Raw genomic sequence first — 17,073 nt, forward strand, 5'->3', positions numbered from 1 at the left:
CCACTTAACTATTCCAATTCTTTATGAACTTTATGATGGGCATGGGCATCAGAACAATATGCCAAGTTCCAAATCACAACCTAGAACAGCAGTTCAGCAGCCGGCTCTGCGTGAAAAGTCTATAACTGCATTATTCTGGACCCGGTGCTTCCATCAATCTATGAAAGGAGAAATGGGAAGGTCAGCAAGGGTACACGCCTGCTTTCTGTTTAGATCTCCAGCCCGGGGAAGGTAAAATGGACGGCAAAGGCAGGCACAGGAACGAAGAATGGCGGTGGGAGGGAAAAACACAAAGCTTTCTGTGAGGGAGAGAATGGGACGGAGTTTTCTCCCCAGAGAGGTTATCCATCTTATCCTAAGAGGGTTCTTGGGAAGAGTTATATTCCCTGTTAGAAGCATCCTGGGTGGACTGTAAAACTCCACTTCCTGAGAAGCATCCTGCTATTGACACTTATCTCGGGGAAAGGAGACTTTGAAAGCTATCCACTATATCTTTCATCAAAGAACTAAGATTAAACAGGTTCCCTCCATTCTTGTCATTACGCTGCCACGGCACCTGAGATCCAATTTGCTCCTTCAGTCCCTGTAATAACAGAAAAGCCTTTTCATGTGCATATTTTATATCATGGGCTTAGATGCCTATAGAAATGGCCGTAAGTATCTTTCACCATGGAGGGCTAAGGATTTGGAAAAGGATGCTAGCAGAGGATGAGCAAACCAAACAGAACAGGTTGGACAAGACACGTATCCAAAAATCTGGGTCTGGAACTGGCAACATAGCTATCAAGGCTACATCAATCCTCACACACACACACACACACACACACACACACCCCTATATACCTATTCCTGACAATATGGTAGACAGCTTATAGTGCTTGTTAGAATTCCAACTTGGGAACATTTCCCTTAAGCCCCTCTAGGCTGGCTACTGCCCTTGTCCAGTTTTATTTGTGTCGAGTCAGGCCAATATCCACACTTAGATGTGTGTTAACATGAGTATACTTTTGCTGTTAATACTTAGGAGTTATGAATTATTAACACATCAATGACTTTGAACAACTTTTTAGATTCTTTCAAATGCTTCAGTAGAATCCATCCTATCTCGGCCTTCCACATGGGGAAACTGAACCTCTAAGAGGAGAATTAACTTTCCTAAAGATCACAGGCATCTGTCGACTTTCCCTATCTGATTATTTGGGAGTCACTTCTCTTCGACTTAAAGCATGGCTGACTCCAGGGTGTTTATTTATCATGCGAACTTGATTTTTAACATGACCTTTAATCCAGTAATTCTACCGGAAGGACAGGACTGTCAGTGTTCTCACATGTTTGGCCCCTCTGTCTCCAGGGTCCTTGTAAGACAGGGACCCCGGTGAAGCAGGAAGTGGGGTGAGGGCTGACCATTCCCACTCTGTAGGCCTCCAGGTCGGATCTCTTATGACAAAGGAAAGGGTGTTCCTACATATGCAAAGAAGAGATTCTGGAATATTTTCTAAATTTAGAAACAAGAAATACATATAGATACATACTGACTCTCTTTCAATGCCTAGGACTTCCATGCCCTGACAAATCAGAGAAGAGTTGATAACTCAGCCAATTCCCTCTAAGCCACATAGTTCCAAATGAAAACTAAAGAAGTCAAAACTTCAAAGGGAATCACTGACCCTGCTTTCTGATTCGTGCTATCTTTCAGGAGGTTAGTTTGACCAAGAATTTCATTGTTTTTGTTTGAAGCCTCTACTGTATAGTTCTAACCCACCCAAAACACTTTCCACTCATGGGTGGATGAAATAAATCTCTAACTACTAAACCTAGGCAGGTTTATTAGAACACCAGAGCAGGGCTCAGGAGACTATTAACCACGCTGGATATTAAATTATCTTTTTCCTTTACCTCATCATAATTTTACAGTTGAAATAGCTTGATAGGTGTCTCTAAAACAAAGTGTGTAATTTAATTCAAATTTTTATTTTAATTTGTAAAGCTTTAGATCCGCGGAATGCCTAGAAACCACTGTGTTACGATTTCTCGTCCCAGATTCTTCCCACCACGCTTTCCCCAAATCATATTTTATCTCCAAGGAATTATTCAACCTTTGGTCATTTAGCTGAGGCAGTCAATGAGGCAGGCAAGTCAGAAAAATCAGGAGAAGACTAATAATCTCATGTGATGGTAATTAACATTGAGTGGCCTCTGCTAATGTGCTAGGAAAGAGTAAGAAGCTGCTTGCTGGGCCTCTGTCCTTAATGAGGCAAAGGGGTGGTCTGGACAGGGGAGAAATGATTTGTTGGAAGCAAAAGGAATTTTCCGAGCACAGCCTGGGTGAGGTGAGAAATTAGCTTATTGGCAAGTCCTTAGCCCTGCTTCATCAAGATTGAGCTCGGGAGGTCCCAAAGATGAGGACCCACGCAGTCAACTAGAGTTAAGTGACAAGCCCAAGGTCACACAGAGAGTTAGTGAGAGTGTGAAAATCGCAATTCATCGTGTTTCTAGTCCATTGCCTGGTGCAATGAAGTAGATAGCAGTAAAAGCTACTCTGTATAATGAAGCCCCAGAGCCATTCTTTTTTGACCTTGAGGAGTTGAGCAAATTATAAAAGGCTCAGAATCTAAAAGAATCAATTTGAAACTTAAGATTGAATTGAAACACGTAGCCCACAGTTATAGTACTGGTCACCAGAGTGAAATGTTCTCTGTGATCATGCCTTCAGGCTAGCATTAATTAAAAAGAAAAGAAGGAAGTGGCGTGGGCCAAGAAATACATTAAGTGCACCTACGAGGCTAGCTATTATTGCTTATCCAGGTCATTCGATATTCAATATTCACTCCAAAAATATTATTTGATCACTTACTACACACCATGTGCTGAATCAGACAGTGGAGAGATAATAATGAATAAGACAGACAGATATACAACCCTTGTATTCACAGAGATACAGTCTCAGTAGTCATCAAATAAGCAACTATCTGCCCAATACAATCAGGTTCAATCCTGTGGGACAAATCTCTTCCCCCACTTACTCATGGGCAACTTCCCACCCAAGTCCATAAAAAGAGAAACCAAAAGTACAGTTGCCCCAAACTTCCACTGCCAATCCACTGCCAACAACTTGACATTTCTTGTGTGATCCCTAAAGAACAGTTGATGCATATTTTATCCCTACGGGGAATTTACGCCTATTTTTACTAAATGCCCCAAACACCTTTCTTTAATTTATATGACAAATCACTCCCTTCTTCTCTTTTCTAGTCCCTCCTTGAACAGCACTTTTCTCAAATTCCTTTTCTTGACTTCTGTTAAGACCCTGCAAGGTGGCTAGTAAGTGACCCAGGGAATCTGCATACTCAAAAGCCACTTCACCTGGTTATCACCTTTATTGTGTCCAGGGTGATTCCCTGTTCTCTTGGTTCAGTGTGTATGCTTTCTTATTTGGACATATCTTAACATTTGTAGATAATTTTTCCAGTCCTACGGGGTTATAAACAATTTGGAGATTTTCACAATCCTGGTGTTTTGTAAAGCAAATTGTTCCAACGACATATATTCCTCTGTCACAGTTCACTAAATTTTTTTCTGGTCCTTATTTCTAATATCTGGGTGGGTTACCATGGATATAAAGAAAGCTGAAGATAGACAGACCCCCAAATGTACCATGCTCCTGAAATTCAATTTTGCATCTAGGAAAACCCATTTCCTAAAAATCCTTCATTCCTTTGTGGTTTCAACTTAAGAAAGCTCTATGAGTAACTGTAAAGGGACATAACTGAAAATGTCAGCAGTTACCAGGGCGCTGCCTCACAGAGAAAAATATAAGTAATATGCCATGAACCCAAGGACAGAAACTCGTTCTACGTCAGGAAGCCCCAGATTCCAGGGCTCTAATCTGAGGCAAGAGAGGGCAATTAAGACAGCTTACTCCTCATCCTGCAGAGTCTCCTCCTCCTCTTGGATCTGGAACTGGTTCTTCACGGGAGCTAGGTTCTCGGTCTTGGCGTTGTAGTTCCGAAAGCAGACATTGAGCTTCTCATCAAATTCATTCACCAGGTCCTCCATGGACTTGAAGCTGATTATTTCAGAAGAAAAATTCTCAAGCTCAGAGAGGGAGGGGTCCTCTAGATGGTGGGGAGATGAGCCGTAGAAACACCGTGGCTTCTCTTCTGGGTCCTCCGAGCAGCAGGGCCGAAGGTCCTCAAATTCTTCATCCAAACTCACCAGTGGGGCCTCCATTCTTGCACAACAATAGAACAACTGCAATGTTCAGGATTCGTTTATCTAGAAGAATTAGACAGGGTGATGTGAGTTTGGACTGGACTTTTGTGCCAACTCTGCTGAGGAACCATAATCACTTATTCCATAACTCTCATCCCTCTGAAAACAAAACTTCCACTTTACTGGTCCATCGCTTCCGTACTTCCTCACTATTATACCCTTAAGGAGTTCAAATATCATTGTTAGTGTGAATAATGCTAACCCAGTTAGCATACATTTTGGAGGCACACCTGCTTCCAATTCCCTGCTCCAAAAAACAAAGCCTAATGGTTAAGCATGCAGCCTCTGGACCAGACTGCCTAGGTTTGCATCCTGCTCTGCCCCTTACCAGCTGTGACCTTAGCAGTAACTTAACTTCTCTGTGCTCCCTTTTTTTCTTCTCAGGACAGAAATAATAAGAGGACCTATCTCAAAGGACTGTCCTAAGGGTTAAGGGAGTAAACACTGGTAAGTGCTTAGAACAGTGCCTGGCAGATAATAAACGTCTATGTTGTTCAGTTTATGTTCTCTATTATTATTTTATTATTATTATTACTATTACAATAGGTCCACAACCCTAACCATGTGCTCTCAAAACTGGAAGTTTGGGCTTCCCTGGTGGCACAGTGGTTAGGAATCCATCTGCCAATAGAGGGGACGCGGGTTCGAGCCCTTGTCCGGGAAGATCCTACGTGCCGTGGAGCAGCTGGGTCCGTGTGCTACAGCTGCTGAGACTGTGCTCTAGAGCCCGCGAGCCACAACTACTGAGGCCCCCGTGCCTAGAGCCCGTGCTCCGCAACAGGAAGCCACCGCAATGAGAAGCCCGCGCACCATGATGAGGAGCAGTCCCCGCTCGCCGCAACTAGAGAAAGCCTGCGCGCAGCAACGGAGACCCAACACAGCCAGAGATAAATAAATAAAATAAAATAATTTTTTTAAAAAAAGAAAACACCTGGAAGTTTTTCGTAACTTATTTGGTGGTAAAACCTGCCCTGACCTAAACACGTTTGGCAACTAAACCTGATCTACATGAATATAGAGCTGTTCACGGTTTTAATTTATCCCATTTAGTGTGTTTTGCTGCAGAAATTTTAATTTTTTTAAATTATAGAGATTGATACCCCAGGCCCCGGGGGATGATATGCAGAATATGCACTCTATTATCGCCTTCCAAAATCTGAGATAATCTAAATTCTGAAACAAGCCTGGTCCCAAGCGTTTTGGATAGGGCTTCATGGACCTGGATATTATTACTCTCATCAATAAATGATAGACTAATTGAACACTAATACAGACTTTCAAACAAGCACCTGAGTTTTTCCCAGACACACAGCATATGTCTGAAACTAGAAGAATGGATTAAATGACCTAGTACCCTGTAAGAGATAAGACCCAGAGACTCATGTGCTCCAAAGCCCAGACTCCACAACCACCTTGGGCACTACACCCTGGAAGGCTGTACACTCACCTCCCTTCATTTCCCAACAGCTCCAGGTCCTCTACCTACACTGCCTTTCGCTGTGATTTAACCATCTGTGCGTACATCCAAGCCCTTCCCCAATTTTAATTTAAATTCCTCGAGGGCAGAGACGTCCTCTGGATACCCTCCATGGTTTCTAGCACACGCTGCCTGCGGCGAGGCAATCAATCACTGTGTGCTCACTGACAAATGATCTTCTGTCCCCCTCACGCAGTTTTCATTTTCCATTGCAGGCAGCACAAGCATTAGTGTCTATCATACCCTTCTCCACATACTCAGCTTCCTTCCCTGGAACACGGCAAGGCAACCAAACTTTTCCCTCCTATCTGCGTGATGACTGATCCAGATAGATGCTTAAATTGGAACCACTACCTCAAGAGGACCAAACAGACAGCAAAAACCACGGCTTCTGCCCCAGGACTGCCATTCTCCACCTCTACCTACAAAACTAAAACTCTAAATAAGCGAGGCAGAGGGTATGCCAGGTGAGGACCCGGCCAGTTCTTACTGGGATTTTACTGGGATTAAGTCAGTTGCCACCACGTCTCATCAAAACATATTCTGAGTATTTACAGTTTGCAAAGGCAACATAACAGGACCTTGGAATACAAGAAGATATAAAAGCAGTATTATGACAGCTTGGAAAGAACACAGGCTCAGGAGCCAACAGACCTGCCAAAGGCTGGCTGAGTGACAAGCACTGTGGGTCCTATTTCCTCGTTTGTTAAAATGAAGGTGTTGGTATAGAGTTAATGCCTCTGAAAGTTAATTTTAATAACATATTAACTTAATACTTTTAATTGATACATTTTAATAGTATAGTTTATTTAATCTAATATATACAAAATAGTGCCATTGCAAAATGTAATCCATATTTTTAAATATTAATGAGACATTTTACATTCTTTTTTCATACTAAGTCTTTGAAATGTGTATTTTACATTCACAGTATGTCTCCATGTGGATCAGCCGCATTTCAAGTGTCCAATATCCACGTATGGCTAGTGGCTACCATATTGGACAATCCAGCTATTAAGCAATATACACACAACTAATTACCAGCTAGAGCTTCTTCACCTATGGTCGACAGACCCCTAAGGGCTCTTTGAATATAACCATATTTTATTTTATGCACTTAAAAGCATATTCAGAGAAGGATCCCAAAGGTTTCTCTACATTGGTAAAGTGGCCCACAGCACAAAAAAGATTAGGAACCTCCAAGTGCCAAAAAAGTGAGTTTAGAAAAGATCACTGAGTGCAACTGAGAGTAAGGAAGGTTTTACAGACAAGGGATTCGTATGGAGAGAGGAAGGACTCTGATGGTTAATGCCGGGCCCCAGGGTCCAATCCTGTTCCTATTACTTCCTAGCTATGAGACTTTGGGCAAATTATAAGCCTCTCTGACCCAGCTTCTTCATCCATAAAATGGTGTTTAAATAGCACTTATATTGGAGGTTATTTGGTGGAGTAAATGAGATAATCTTGGAAGTGCTAAGCACAATGTGTGGAATGCATGAAGTATCCAGTAAATGTCAATAGTATTAGGAAAGCGAGGCTAACTTAGCTACGTGGAAATGTGGGGTGAGAGCGCTTCAAGGAAAAGAAAAACTATCCTTGCCATGATATTCCAGGTGTGACGCTTCAAAATGCTTATCAGATGAGAGAACTATTGCTGAATGAATGTTACCATCTTTTTTTACTAAGGCACCCCTGCTATTTTCAATTCATGTGGTCAAAGCCACTCAGATCACTGGTTCCATTTCAGAGAGACATGAAAGCTAACCAGCTGGTACTCCAGATATGACACTTCCTTTAAATCTGTACTCTTCCTGGAGAGGACAAGGGAGCTGGTGTGAGAAGGTGATATCAAGGAGGGTGCTGATTTGAAACAGCACAATCTATAACATTAGCCAGTAACAAGAGGGCTAGCCAAGTGGAACCTAGGGCTACGATTGAGTTTTGAGCGTTGGCAACAAAGAAGATTATCCTGAAAGCACCTATCCTCAGCCCAGGCTCTGGAGAAAATAGATTCACCTAGAAGATTATAAAAGAAGAAATGGATATCACAGCTCTATAGTTCAGAAATGTGATCATTTGAACAATCTGCAATATAGCCTGATTTCTTTTCATCAACTCACTCACTACCCAGGGGCCAAGAAGCTCCGCATGAACGACCAGGTGGGGAGGAAACTAAAACTGAGAGCCTGCATTGAAAATCAAAGTCACTTGACTCCCAAACTGAGCCCAGAATTTGTAGAAAGAGCCCAGGCTGTGGCAGAGGAGGTGAGAGCCAGGCATCTGACTGGCCCCACCAAGGCCTCAGGGAGGGGTCTCTGGGTTAGAGCTGGCAGTCCTTCTTAAATGGTTCCCCTTCCCTCCTTCCTTTGCTCTTCTCTCTTGGTGGGGTAACTATGCCCCCCAAATGAGATGTCCTACTCTTGCATCCTGGCAAGCTTGCCCTTGTCTTCAGTCACAGCTCATTTCAGAAGCTTCCTTCCCTTAAAAGCTAGGGATAATTCAATTGAGAGCTTATCCTCTTTCTCTATACTTCCAAAATCAATTTGAAAAAAAAAAATACATGAAGAATGGCAGAAGGAAGGAACCATAGGAGGGTGGTCTTGTCTTTTTCTCTTTATCATAGAATAAGAGTGCAGGACTATAGTTTGCTTATGTCCTATAATCTATTCCATTTATTTTGGTTCCCAATAGATGGTGTAATTTGGAAAAGAAAAGACGGCTCAGAACTTAACAGAGACCCAGTAGGAAACACACGGTTAGCCTCTCGTGCAGCACAATGGTGCATAGTAGCTGCAGCTCGGGGCTGCAGCACCGTTTCCCAGTGCCTGCTTTGCTGAGCGGAGAAGCAGAGAATTCACCATGCCTCCCCCTGCTGGGCCTTTGCACCTCCACACAGGCCCCATTCCATCTCCCCTTCTTCCCACTACTTGCCCCACAGACCAGTTGATTCTATGCCCACCCACCCCCCCATAGCATCCCTAAAGCTGCCCTCCCCTGACCCACCTTCGGTTTCCCACTGCTCCTCAGCAAAGCCCAGTCAGTGTACATGTTCCTGCCAAGCTGCACATTTTGACGGAAAGAGAGTATTTCACCGCGTAGAAGTCAGCAACCCCTTTGTGGTTCCGCTTCCCCCTTCCCCCTCCTCCTGCTGCTCCGTTCACCCTCATCTCACATCCCCCTCCCCCAGTCTGTTGGGGTAAAGAAAGGCTCCTCCAAGCAGCACAATGCCTGGAGCTCCAAGAAAGCCGGGGGCATCCCGCGCAGGCCGCACGCATACTCCAACGGCCACGGCCCTTTCAGCCAAACAAGACCGGGACATGGGAGCGGAGGGGGTCTGGAGGTGTCGCGGCGAGTAGGGCAGGAATAGGGAAGAGAGAAGAAGAGAGGGCTGTGATGTACCCCCTGGGGGCTCCGTCAGATGCGCTCCCAGCCCCAGAGGCCCTGGGCCCACAGGAGGGCAGCGTGCCCCACCACCATCACACCCGTCCTTTCTCCGACCTGTTCGCGGTAAAACAATCGCTCCGCCAGCGTCTGCGGCAGCTGCCAGCGGTTCTGACACTGCAGGAATGCACGGTCCCTGGGGAGAGGAGGCTCGGCGTCCCAAGGAGGGGCACGGGCGGGGTGCGGGGTCAGGTTCTTAGAGGCATAGATGATTCTGGGGCGTTGAGAGAGCCGGACCAGATAACGGTCCTGAGAGGAGGTACCGACCCACTGCTCCAGCACCATCGGGCTGCGTTCCCTGCCTCCCCCAGTCCCCAAACCGCGCCGCCTCTCCACACACACACACACACACACACACACACACACACACACACACACACACACACACACACGCCTGGCTGGGGGCCCGCGGCTCCGATGATGCTTGAAGTGCCCATCATCCGGTATCTCCCGGCGCCGGGCGCTGCGCCCCGCTGCTCTCCCGTGAAGGGCTGGGCAGGAGGGCAACGGCCTCCGGGTTCTCCCTTTCCGATTCCGGGATGGGACCGTCCTGGGTGCGGAGCTTCGGCGCCCCCAGACCTGCCGGCCGGAGCATCCCAAGTCGCAGGGCCTCCTTCCCCACCCCCGTCCACCCCCACCCACGGCAGTGGGTCGGTCTGGATTAAGGTCGCCCCCCGCGACTGCACCTGTGAGGGTCCTGGAGGCGGAAGGCGGATCGCGGGGCTCAGCTGGACACCCCCATCCACTGGCCGCGGGGAGCGGCCGGAGCGCAGCTCAGCGACAGCGGCAGCCGCGAGCTAGCGAGCGCTCCCCTCGCAGCTCCGCCGGCGCCCGGCTCCGCTCCCTCCTCCCCGCCCGGCCCCCCTCCTCCCCCACCCCCACCTCCCCCGCGCTCGTGCCCGGGCTCCGGGGGCCGCGCCCGCGCCGGGCACCCGCCCAACGGGCACGCGCAGAACCCGGACGTCATCTTCTCGTTAACATTCCTAGCCCTACTTGGTGCATGTGGCCTGCCTTTATTAATATTTATGAATTACTATTTCTCCCCCCTTTAGCATTGGTCTTTCTGCTTCCCTCATGAATATTCAGAAGCTCAAGATGTGCGCTTGCAATAACTCCCAGTGTGGATTTCTCACAGGGAGGGCCTGACACTGTAACTTCTCCATAAAAGCATAAGTGGGTGGCCGAGTGGATGGGCAGGCGGATGCCCGCAGACACACTCAAAGACCTCCCTGGACTTTCTGGCCTCCCCCTTCTATTCTGCTGGGGGCTGGGGTGAGCAAGTGAAAGGATGCCTGCCACGCTGAACCGGGTTCAGACCTCGAGTCAAAAGTAATAAACGCTTTTACCTCCCAAAGACGCAGGGTGGGGTTGGCTTCAGGCCGAGAAAGCTGCGAACGTTTCCACTATCCAGCTACAGAACTTTTTCATGGATCCGAAACTGAAACTCTGTACCAGTTAAACATTAACTCCCCGTTCCTTCTTTTCTGCAGACCCTGGTAACCACCATTTTACTTTCCATCTCAATGAATTTGACGATTCTCAGTATCTCTTGTAAGTGGAATCACACGGTATTTGTCCTTTTGTGTCTGGCTTATTTTACTTAGCGTAATGCTTTCAGGGTTCATCCATGTTGCAGCGTGTGGCAGAATCCCATTTCCATTTCCATTTCTATTTTAAGGCTGAGAGATATTCTGTTGTATGTATATAACACATTCTCTCTATCCATTCTTCCCTCTATGGACATTTGGGTTTTTTCTACCTTTTGGCTATTGTGAATAATGATACTGTGAATGCAGAGGTATGAATTCCAGGCAACATTTTTTTAAAAAGCATTCTATGACGTGTGCTAGAAGCTGGAGGGTGGTGGGGGGGGTGGGGGGGTGGTTGGGGGGGGCGGGGAGGGTAAAAATTGAAGGCAGGCAGGCCTGCCTTCAATAGGTGCAGAGTTTAGTGCATTGATTTCCAAACTGTGCTACTTGGAACCTGTAAGGGGTTGAATAGTGTCTCCCCCCAAGTGTATATCCACCCAGAACCTCAGAATGTGACTGTTTTTGGAAACAGGATCTTTGCAGATGTAGTTAGTTAAGAAGCAGCCATACTGGATTAGGGTGGTCCTAAATCCAATAACTGATGTCCCCATAAGTAGAGAGGACACAGAGCAACAGGAAAGAAGCTACATGATGAAGGAGGCAGAGACTGGAGGGACACAACTACAAACCAAGAGACACCAAAGGTTGCCTGGAACCACCAGAACCCAGAAGAGGAAAGGACGAATTCTTCCCTAGAGCCTGCAGGGGGAGCATGGTTCTGCTGACATCTTGATTTTGGAATTCTAGTCTCCAGACTCATGAAACTATACATTTCTCTTGTTTTAATCCATCCAGTTTGTGGTTATTTATTACAGCAGCCATAGGAAACTAATATAGATTTTGGTAGTGAAACCGAGCAGGACCCTGTGGGGCTCCTGGGCACAGAAACCTTTCCGTGTCCCCCATTTCTTGTTTGTAGGGAATAGACTCCAGCCTCCATGACTTTCCCTGAGTTCCAAAGGGCAGATTCAAACAGTTGCTAATCAGGGAAGGGAGGGGATGCAGAGATAAGGGAGAAACAGCCAAGAAACAATAGTGCAGCCTTGGGACAGGTCCTGGTTCCATCTCAAGGGATACACATAACTACATCTTTAAGCTCTTTATAGAACTAAAACCCCCAAGAAATGGAAGATGTCAGTATTCTTCATTCCAGAGAAGACCACCTGAGGCCAGATTAAAGGAACCAAAGAAACTCATCAAGAGATTACCTGAGACCAGATTAAAGGAGTGCAGGCCCTGGACACACCCTGATCTTATGGGCAACCCCACACTTGAACCACTGCTATAAAACTCCTCAGCAAATCCTCCTGGGTTGAGACACACAGTTTTTCAGGGCAGGAGCTCGCTGTGTCCCTCTTTGCCTGGCAAAGCAACAAAGCTATTCTTTTCTTCTTCACCCAAAACTCTGTCTCTGGGATTTGATTTGGCACTGGTGCACAGTAGAGGGGTGCAGCTGTAACACATTTTTCTTTTTTTTTAAAAAGGAGGGAGTGTTTTATTTATTTATTTATATAAATTTATTTATTTTTGGCTGCACTGGGTCTTCGTTGCTGCATGTGGGCTTTCTCCAGTTGTAGCGACCAGGGGCTACTCTTCGTTGCGGTGCGCGGGCTTCTCATTGCAGTGGCTTTTCTTGTTGTGGAGCACAGGCTCTAGGTGCGTGGGCTTCACTAGTTGTGGCACGCAGGCTCAGTAGTTGTGGTGCACAGGCTTAGTTGCTCCGCGGCATGTGGGATCTTCCCAGACCAGGGCTCGAACATGTGTCCCTGTATTGGCAGGCGGATTCTTAACCACTGCACCACCAGGGAAGTCCTATAACAAATACTTTAAAATGTGGAAATGGCTTTGGAATTGGGAAAGAGATCGAGGCTTGAAGAATTTTGAGGCACATGACAGAAAAAGCCTAGGTTGTCTTGAAGACATTGTTGGTAGAAATATGGGTTAAAGGTGATTCTGGCAAAGGCTCAGAAAAAAAGAAGAGTTATCAAGAAAGCTTCTATCACCATAGAACGTATACATATTGTCATGAACAGAATGTTGTTAGAAATATGGCTCTTAAGGGCTTCCCTGGTGGTGCAGTGGTTGAGAGTCCACCTGCCAATGCAGGGCACACGGGTTCGTGCCCCGGTCTGGGAGGATCCCACATGCCGCGGAGCGGCTGGGCCCGTGAGCCATGGCCACTGGGCCTGCACGTCCGGAGCCTGTGCTCCACAGCAGGAGAGGCCACAACAGTGAGAGGCCTGCGTATCCCCCCCCAAAAAAGAAAGAAAGAAATATGGCTCTTAAATGTGCTTCTTGTAATTACGGTCTCAGATGGAAATGAGGAACCTCATTCATGAGGTTGCCTAAAGGTCACACCCCCTAGTACCATCACATTGGGCATTAGGTTTTCAACACGTGAATTTGGGGAGGACACAAACATTCAGACCATAGCAACCCCAAACTTCAGAATGTGACCTTATTTGGAAATGGGGTCTTTGCAGAAATAATTAGCTAAGAGGAGATCATACTGAATTAAGGTGGGCCTGAAATCCAATGATTTGGTGTCATTGCTAAGGCAGTCTTAAGAAACAAATCCAGAACCCTAGAAGAATTAAATAATTGAACATTCAACATATATTAATACGTCCTGTGTGCAATCCATGTGAAGCTTTGGCATAGGACCTAGGGTATGGAAGTGCTTGATAAGGGCTGCTTGTGTGTTGTTGTTAGGAATTTCAAGAACCTTCCATAGAACTGAGAGGTAGAGTTATTCCCACCTCCCCACTTCTCCAATAGGAGTAAGTCCAATTTTATTTTATACGTGTTAAGAGTTCCTAGAGCTTTAAAAGTTTCTAAATAAATGACACTCCCAGTGGACAAAGGTGTTTTAAAGAAGATATAAAGTGTTTTAAACAAAGCTCTATGATTGTTATGTGATATTGGGGACTAGAGCAGGGGGTTTGCCCAAAAGGTCACCTAACTTAGACCAGGGATCCTCAAGCCTGGCACTGTTGTATTTTGGGCTAGGGGATTGCCATTGGGGGCTGTCCTGTATGCCGTAGGCTTCCCTGGCCACTAGATGCCAGTAGCAACCCCCGAGTTGTAACAACCAAAAATGTCTCCAGACGACCTGTAGGGCTGAAAAAAATCGCAAAATCGCCCCAGCTGAGAACCACTACCTTATATGTAAATCTTTAAGGAGTGAGTGAACATTCTGCTAGGATGGGGCTGCATTTCCTACAGAGGGAATTAGCGGGACTAAAGATTGGATATGTGAAAAGTCACACACATGCCTTTCAAGTAAAAAAAATCAAGACTGGGTTATAAGGTACAAACCACTGGTTGTTGGCAGTACAGGTAGACAATCACTCCTAGAATTACACTGATAACATGGCTTATTTTAGTTCCTGAACTGAACTTATCTACTTGATAGAACCAAAGTATCTTAGAGTATATAGAGCATTTAAAGATCATCTAGTCTAAACACCCACCTGATGCAGAAACCAATATCCTTCCTAGATTATGTTACACACAGCTTCTACTTAGACGCCTCTCATGATGAGAAACTTGACATCACAGGGCTGCCCATTCCATTTTTTAAAAATGGCTTTCAAGGCTAGAAATGACCTTTTAAGTTTAGAAATTCAGTGATAACATGCTATGTATTGTGCTCATCCTGTTTTATCTTCCTTAAAAGGATCCTTCTCGAAGAAGCCCATTTTCCATGAAATTCTGGAAATGAACTGCTGAATCTTTACTGAAAACCTACTTCAGTCACAGCCCAGCAAATAAAGATGAGCTCATACCTCCTAACCTTGTAAGATGACTTGATTTTTCTATCACTGGTAGTTCTTGAACACCAACATTCAATTCAAGCCTATATCCGGCATCTCAGTCCTCAAGCTCCACGGTTGATTAAACTCCCTGATTAGCTTCCAGAAGGGAAATGGGATATTCCCCAAGATTCAAGTTCCATTCATAGCCATCTAGTCAGCAGGTAGCGACTCCCTACCACAAAGTACACGCATCGAGAACAAGACCATATTACTTTCAAAAACAATAAGCAGTATTACAAAAATTGACAGTAAATCACCCCCAAGAACAATGATAAATTCCAGAATAGTCACCTCTGTTTTCTGATGAAAAATGACCAAATACACGAGCTACTGGCAAATAAAGAATGAGGTCTCTTAAGACAGTGGAAATTCCATAAGTGTAAATGTGATGACAATTTTTTTTCTATATAGGAAAAGAATGGAAGATTTCAAGAAAGGAGAACCACAGATTTTACCAGGAAAAGGAAAATGAGGTTCCCCAGTGTGGGGGAAGATTTTAGATTTACAGTGGTCAAAAAAGAAAGGTCATTAATCTTCCCTAGTCGGTGGCTGCCAAGGGATTCATCAGTGCAGATCAGCATGTGTCCTGGGTGAATGGGGAGAGAATAGGCCTATTGTTGTCACCTACTCACAATAGGAAACAGAGCCTAGAAGCCATGTCATGAGGGGAGACCACTCATGACATGGTTCAGCTCCACCAGCGCACTTTTAGGTTAACGTTTGGTTCTTTAAGAGAGACCCTCCCCAGTCCAAGCAGGGACATCATTTGTATAAACCCCAGAAGACTGACTCCCACCCCTCTAATCTCAGGAAATCTTCTCTATTTTCTGCTATCTCCAGGATGCCCTGGTATTCAGAGATGATTCAGAAACAAACTTGAGGGAATAAAAATGCCAAAAAAAAAATTGCCATTTCACTGCACCAGTCTAGCCATGTAAAAATCACTTCACCAGCAAACCCTCAGAGCCCAGCATGCTCTGCAAATCCTGCTCTAGGCCACAGCTGTCTTCTCTAAGGCAGGACTCTGGGTCACAAAGCGTTTTCAACCCTGTGAAAATGATGAGCAAAAAAACTCACCTCTTCCCCAAAGTCTCTTTTCAACAGTTTGTCTTTTTCACAAAGTCATTGTAGCCAGGATTCAAATAAGCCAGTCTCTACTAGTCATCATGTCCTACAAGATGAGAGATTAACCACACTGAACACCAAGAGGTATGCTGGGCTGGTGATGGGCAAGATTGCTCCCTTTGAAATACACGGACTAAAAAATATCCTGCGAGATCCTTGACATGGCGTGGCATTGAGACTGAGCTTTGTAGAGCTGTGAAAGGAAAACTTCACTCTTGGATATCGATCAGATTCCTGGAACGTGTGAGAAGAAGTTGATGAGGCCAAGTACTAACTGTTGTCTTAGAAACACACAAAGCAATTGGACATAGAATGAATGTAAAACCAGAAGCTTTGAGAGGCTTGGCAATGTATGATCATTCCAAAATCTGCTGATTTTTTTTAGATTTGCATATTCAGACAAATCCAGCTTCTTTATGAGGTAAGAATTTGCTCGTTGGGTATAACGATTGGACATGGATAAAATGCAAAATATATAAATCAGAGGAATCTCACTCATTGCCTATTAGAAAAGAAAGATCACCCCCAAATCTGATAATGGCAGCTCTTTGCAGCTAAAAAAAAATGAATAGAAATTGTTCTCAAATCCTTCAGGAAACCCTTGTTTAGAACAATATTTGTTTTATTGTTTATTATTGTTGTTTATTTATTGTTTATTTATTATTGTTTATTTAATATTTATTGTAAATAAATATTTATTAATTTCCCAAATATTGGGAAAATATTTGCTCCCTGTTAAGTAATCTAGTGCTCTACCACTACTTGGAAGATCTAAGAAGAATTCCCAGTTTAGTGTTTCACATAATTGTGTGATTATGGCTGATCTGATTATCCAGACCACATTAAAGGAGAGGAAAACTAGAGGGAAGGGACCCAATTTAGTTTACATTGGGAAAAGCTCCATAAACTAGGAGTCCAGAGTTTGGGATTTCAGTGTCAAGTTTACTGTTAGTAAGCTTTGTGACTTAGGGAAAATTATTTAGGCTTTCTGAACCTCAGTTTCCTCTTTTATAATATAAAGGGCTTCTAATAAAATCCTTTCCTGCTCTTAAATTTAATAAATCTAAAATCTATATTTCTTAAGTTATATTTTAAATTAATTTTTATTGTAGTATAGTTGATTTACAATGTTATGTTAGTTTCAGGTGTACAGCAAAGTGAATCAGTTATACATATACATATATCTACTTTTTTAGATTCTTTTCCCATATAGGCCATTACAGAGTATTGAGTAGAGTTCCCTGTGCTATATCATAAGTTCTTATTACTTATCTATTTTATATATAGTAGCATGTATGTGTCAACCCCAGTCTCCCAATTTATCCCTCCTACACTTCTGTCTTAAAATCTA

General features: G+C 44.6%; 1 protein-coding gene and 1 long non-coding RNA gene across 4 annotated transcripts in view; one reads left to right on the forward strand and one right to left on the reverse strand.

Moving 5' to 3' along the window:
• Positions 1-10,048, reverse strand: part of FEZ1 (fasciculation and elongation protein zeta 1) — a 40,360-nt gene extending 30,312 nt beyond the window's left edge. The window contains exons 1-2 of one of the 3 annotated variants that reach the window (XM_067751472.1): positions 9,877-10,048; positions 3,920-4,275 (exon numbers count right to left, since the gene is read on the reverse strand). In XM_067751472.1, the coding sequence (XP_067607573.1) occupies positions 3,920-4,230 (311 nt within the window). In that variant the 5' untranslated portion in view covers positions 4,231-4,275; positions 9,877-10,048. Of the gene's footprint in view, positions 1-3,919; positions 4,276-8,752; positions 8,874-9,247; positions 9,460-9,876 lie in introns of those variants that run through there. The other 2 variants (XM_067751475.1, XM_067751474.1) reach the window with 2 other exon arrangements.
• Positions 10,049-10,161: 113 nt separating this feature from the next.
• Positions 10,162-15,363, forward strand: LOC137231011 (uncharacterized). The gene is made up of 3 exons (XR_010946341.1): positions 10,162-10,519; positions 10,681-10,741; positions 14,459-15,363. It is a non-coding gene; the product is annotated as an uncharacterized lncRNA (long non-coding RNA).
• Positions 15,364-17,073: the final 1,710 nt, after the last annotated feature.

The sequence above is a fragment of the Pseudorca crassidens genome, chromosome 9, assembly GCF_039906515.1.
Source record: "Pseudorca crassidens isolate mPseCra1 chromosome 9, mPseCra1.hap1, whole genome shotgun sequence".
NCBI classification, from domain to species: domain Eukaryota; kingdom Metazoa; phylum Chordata; class Mammalia; order Artiodactyla; family Delphinidae; genus Pseudorca; species Pseudorca crassidens.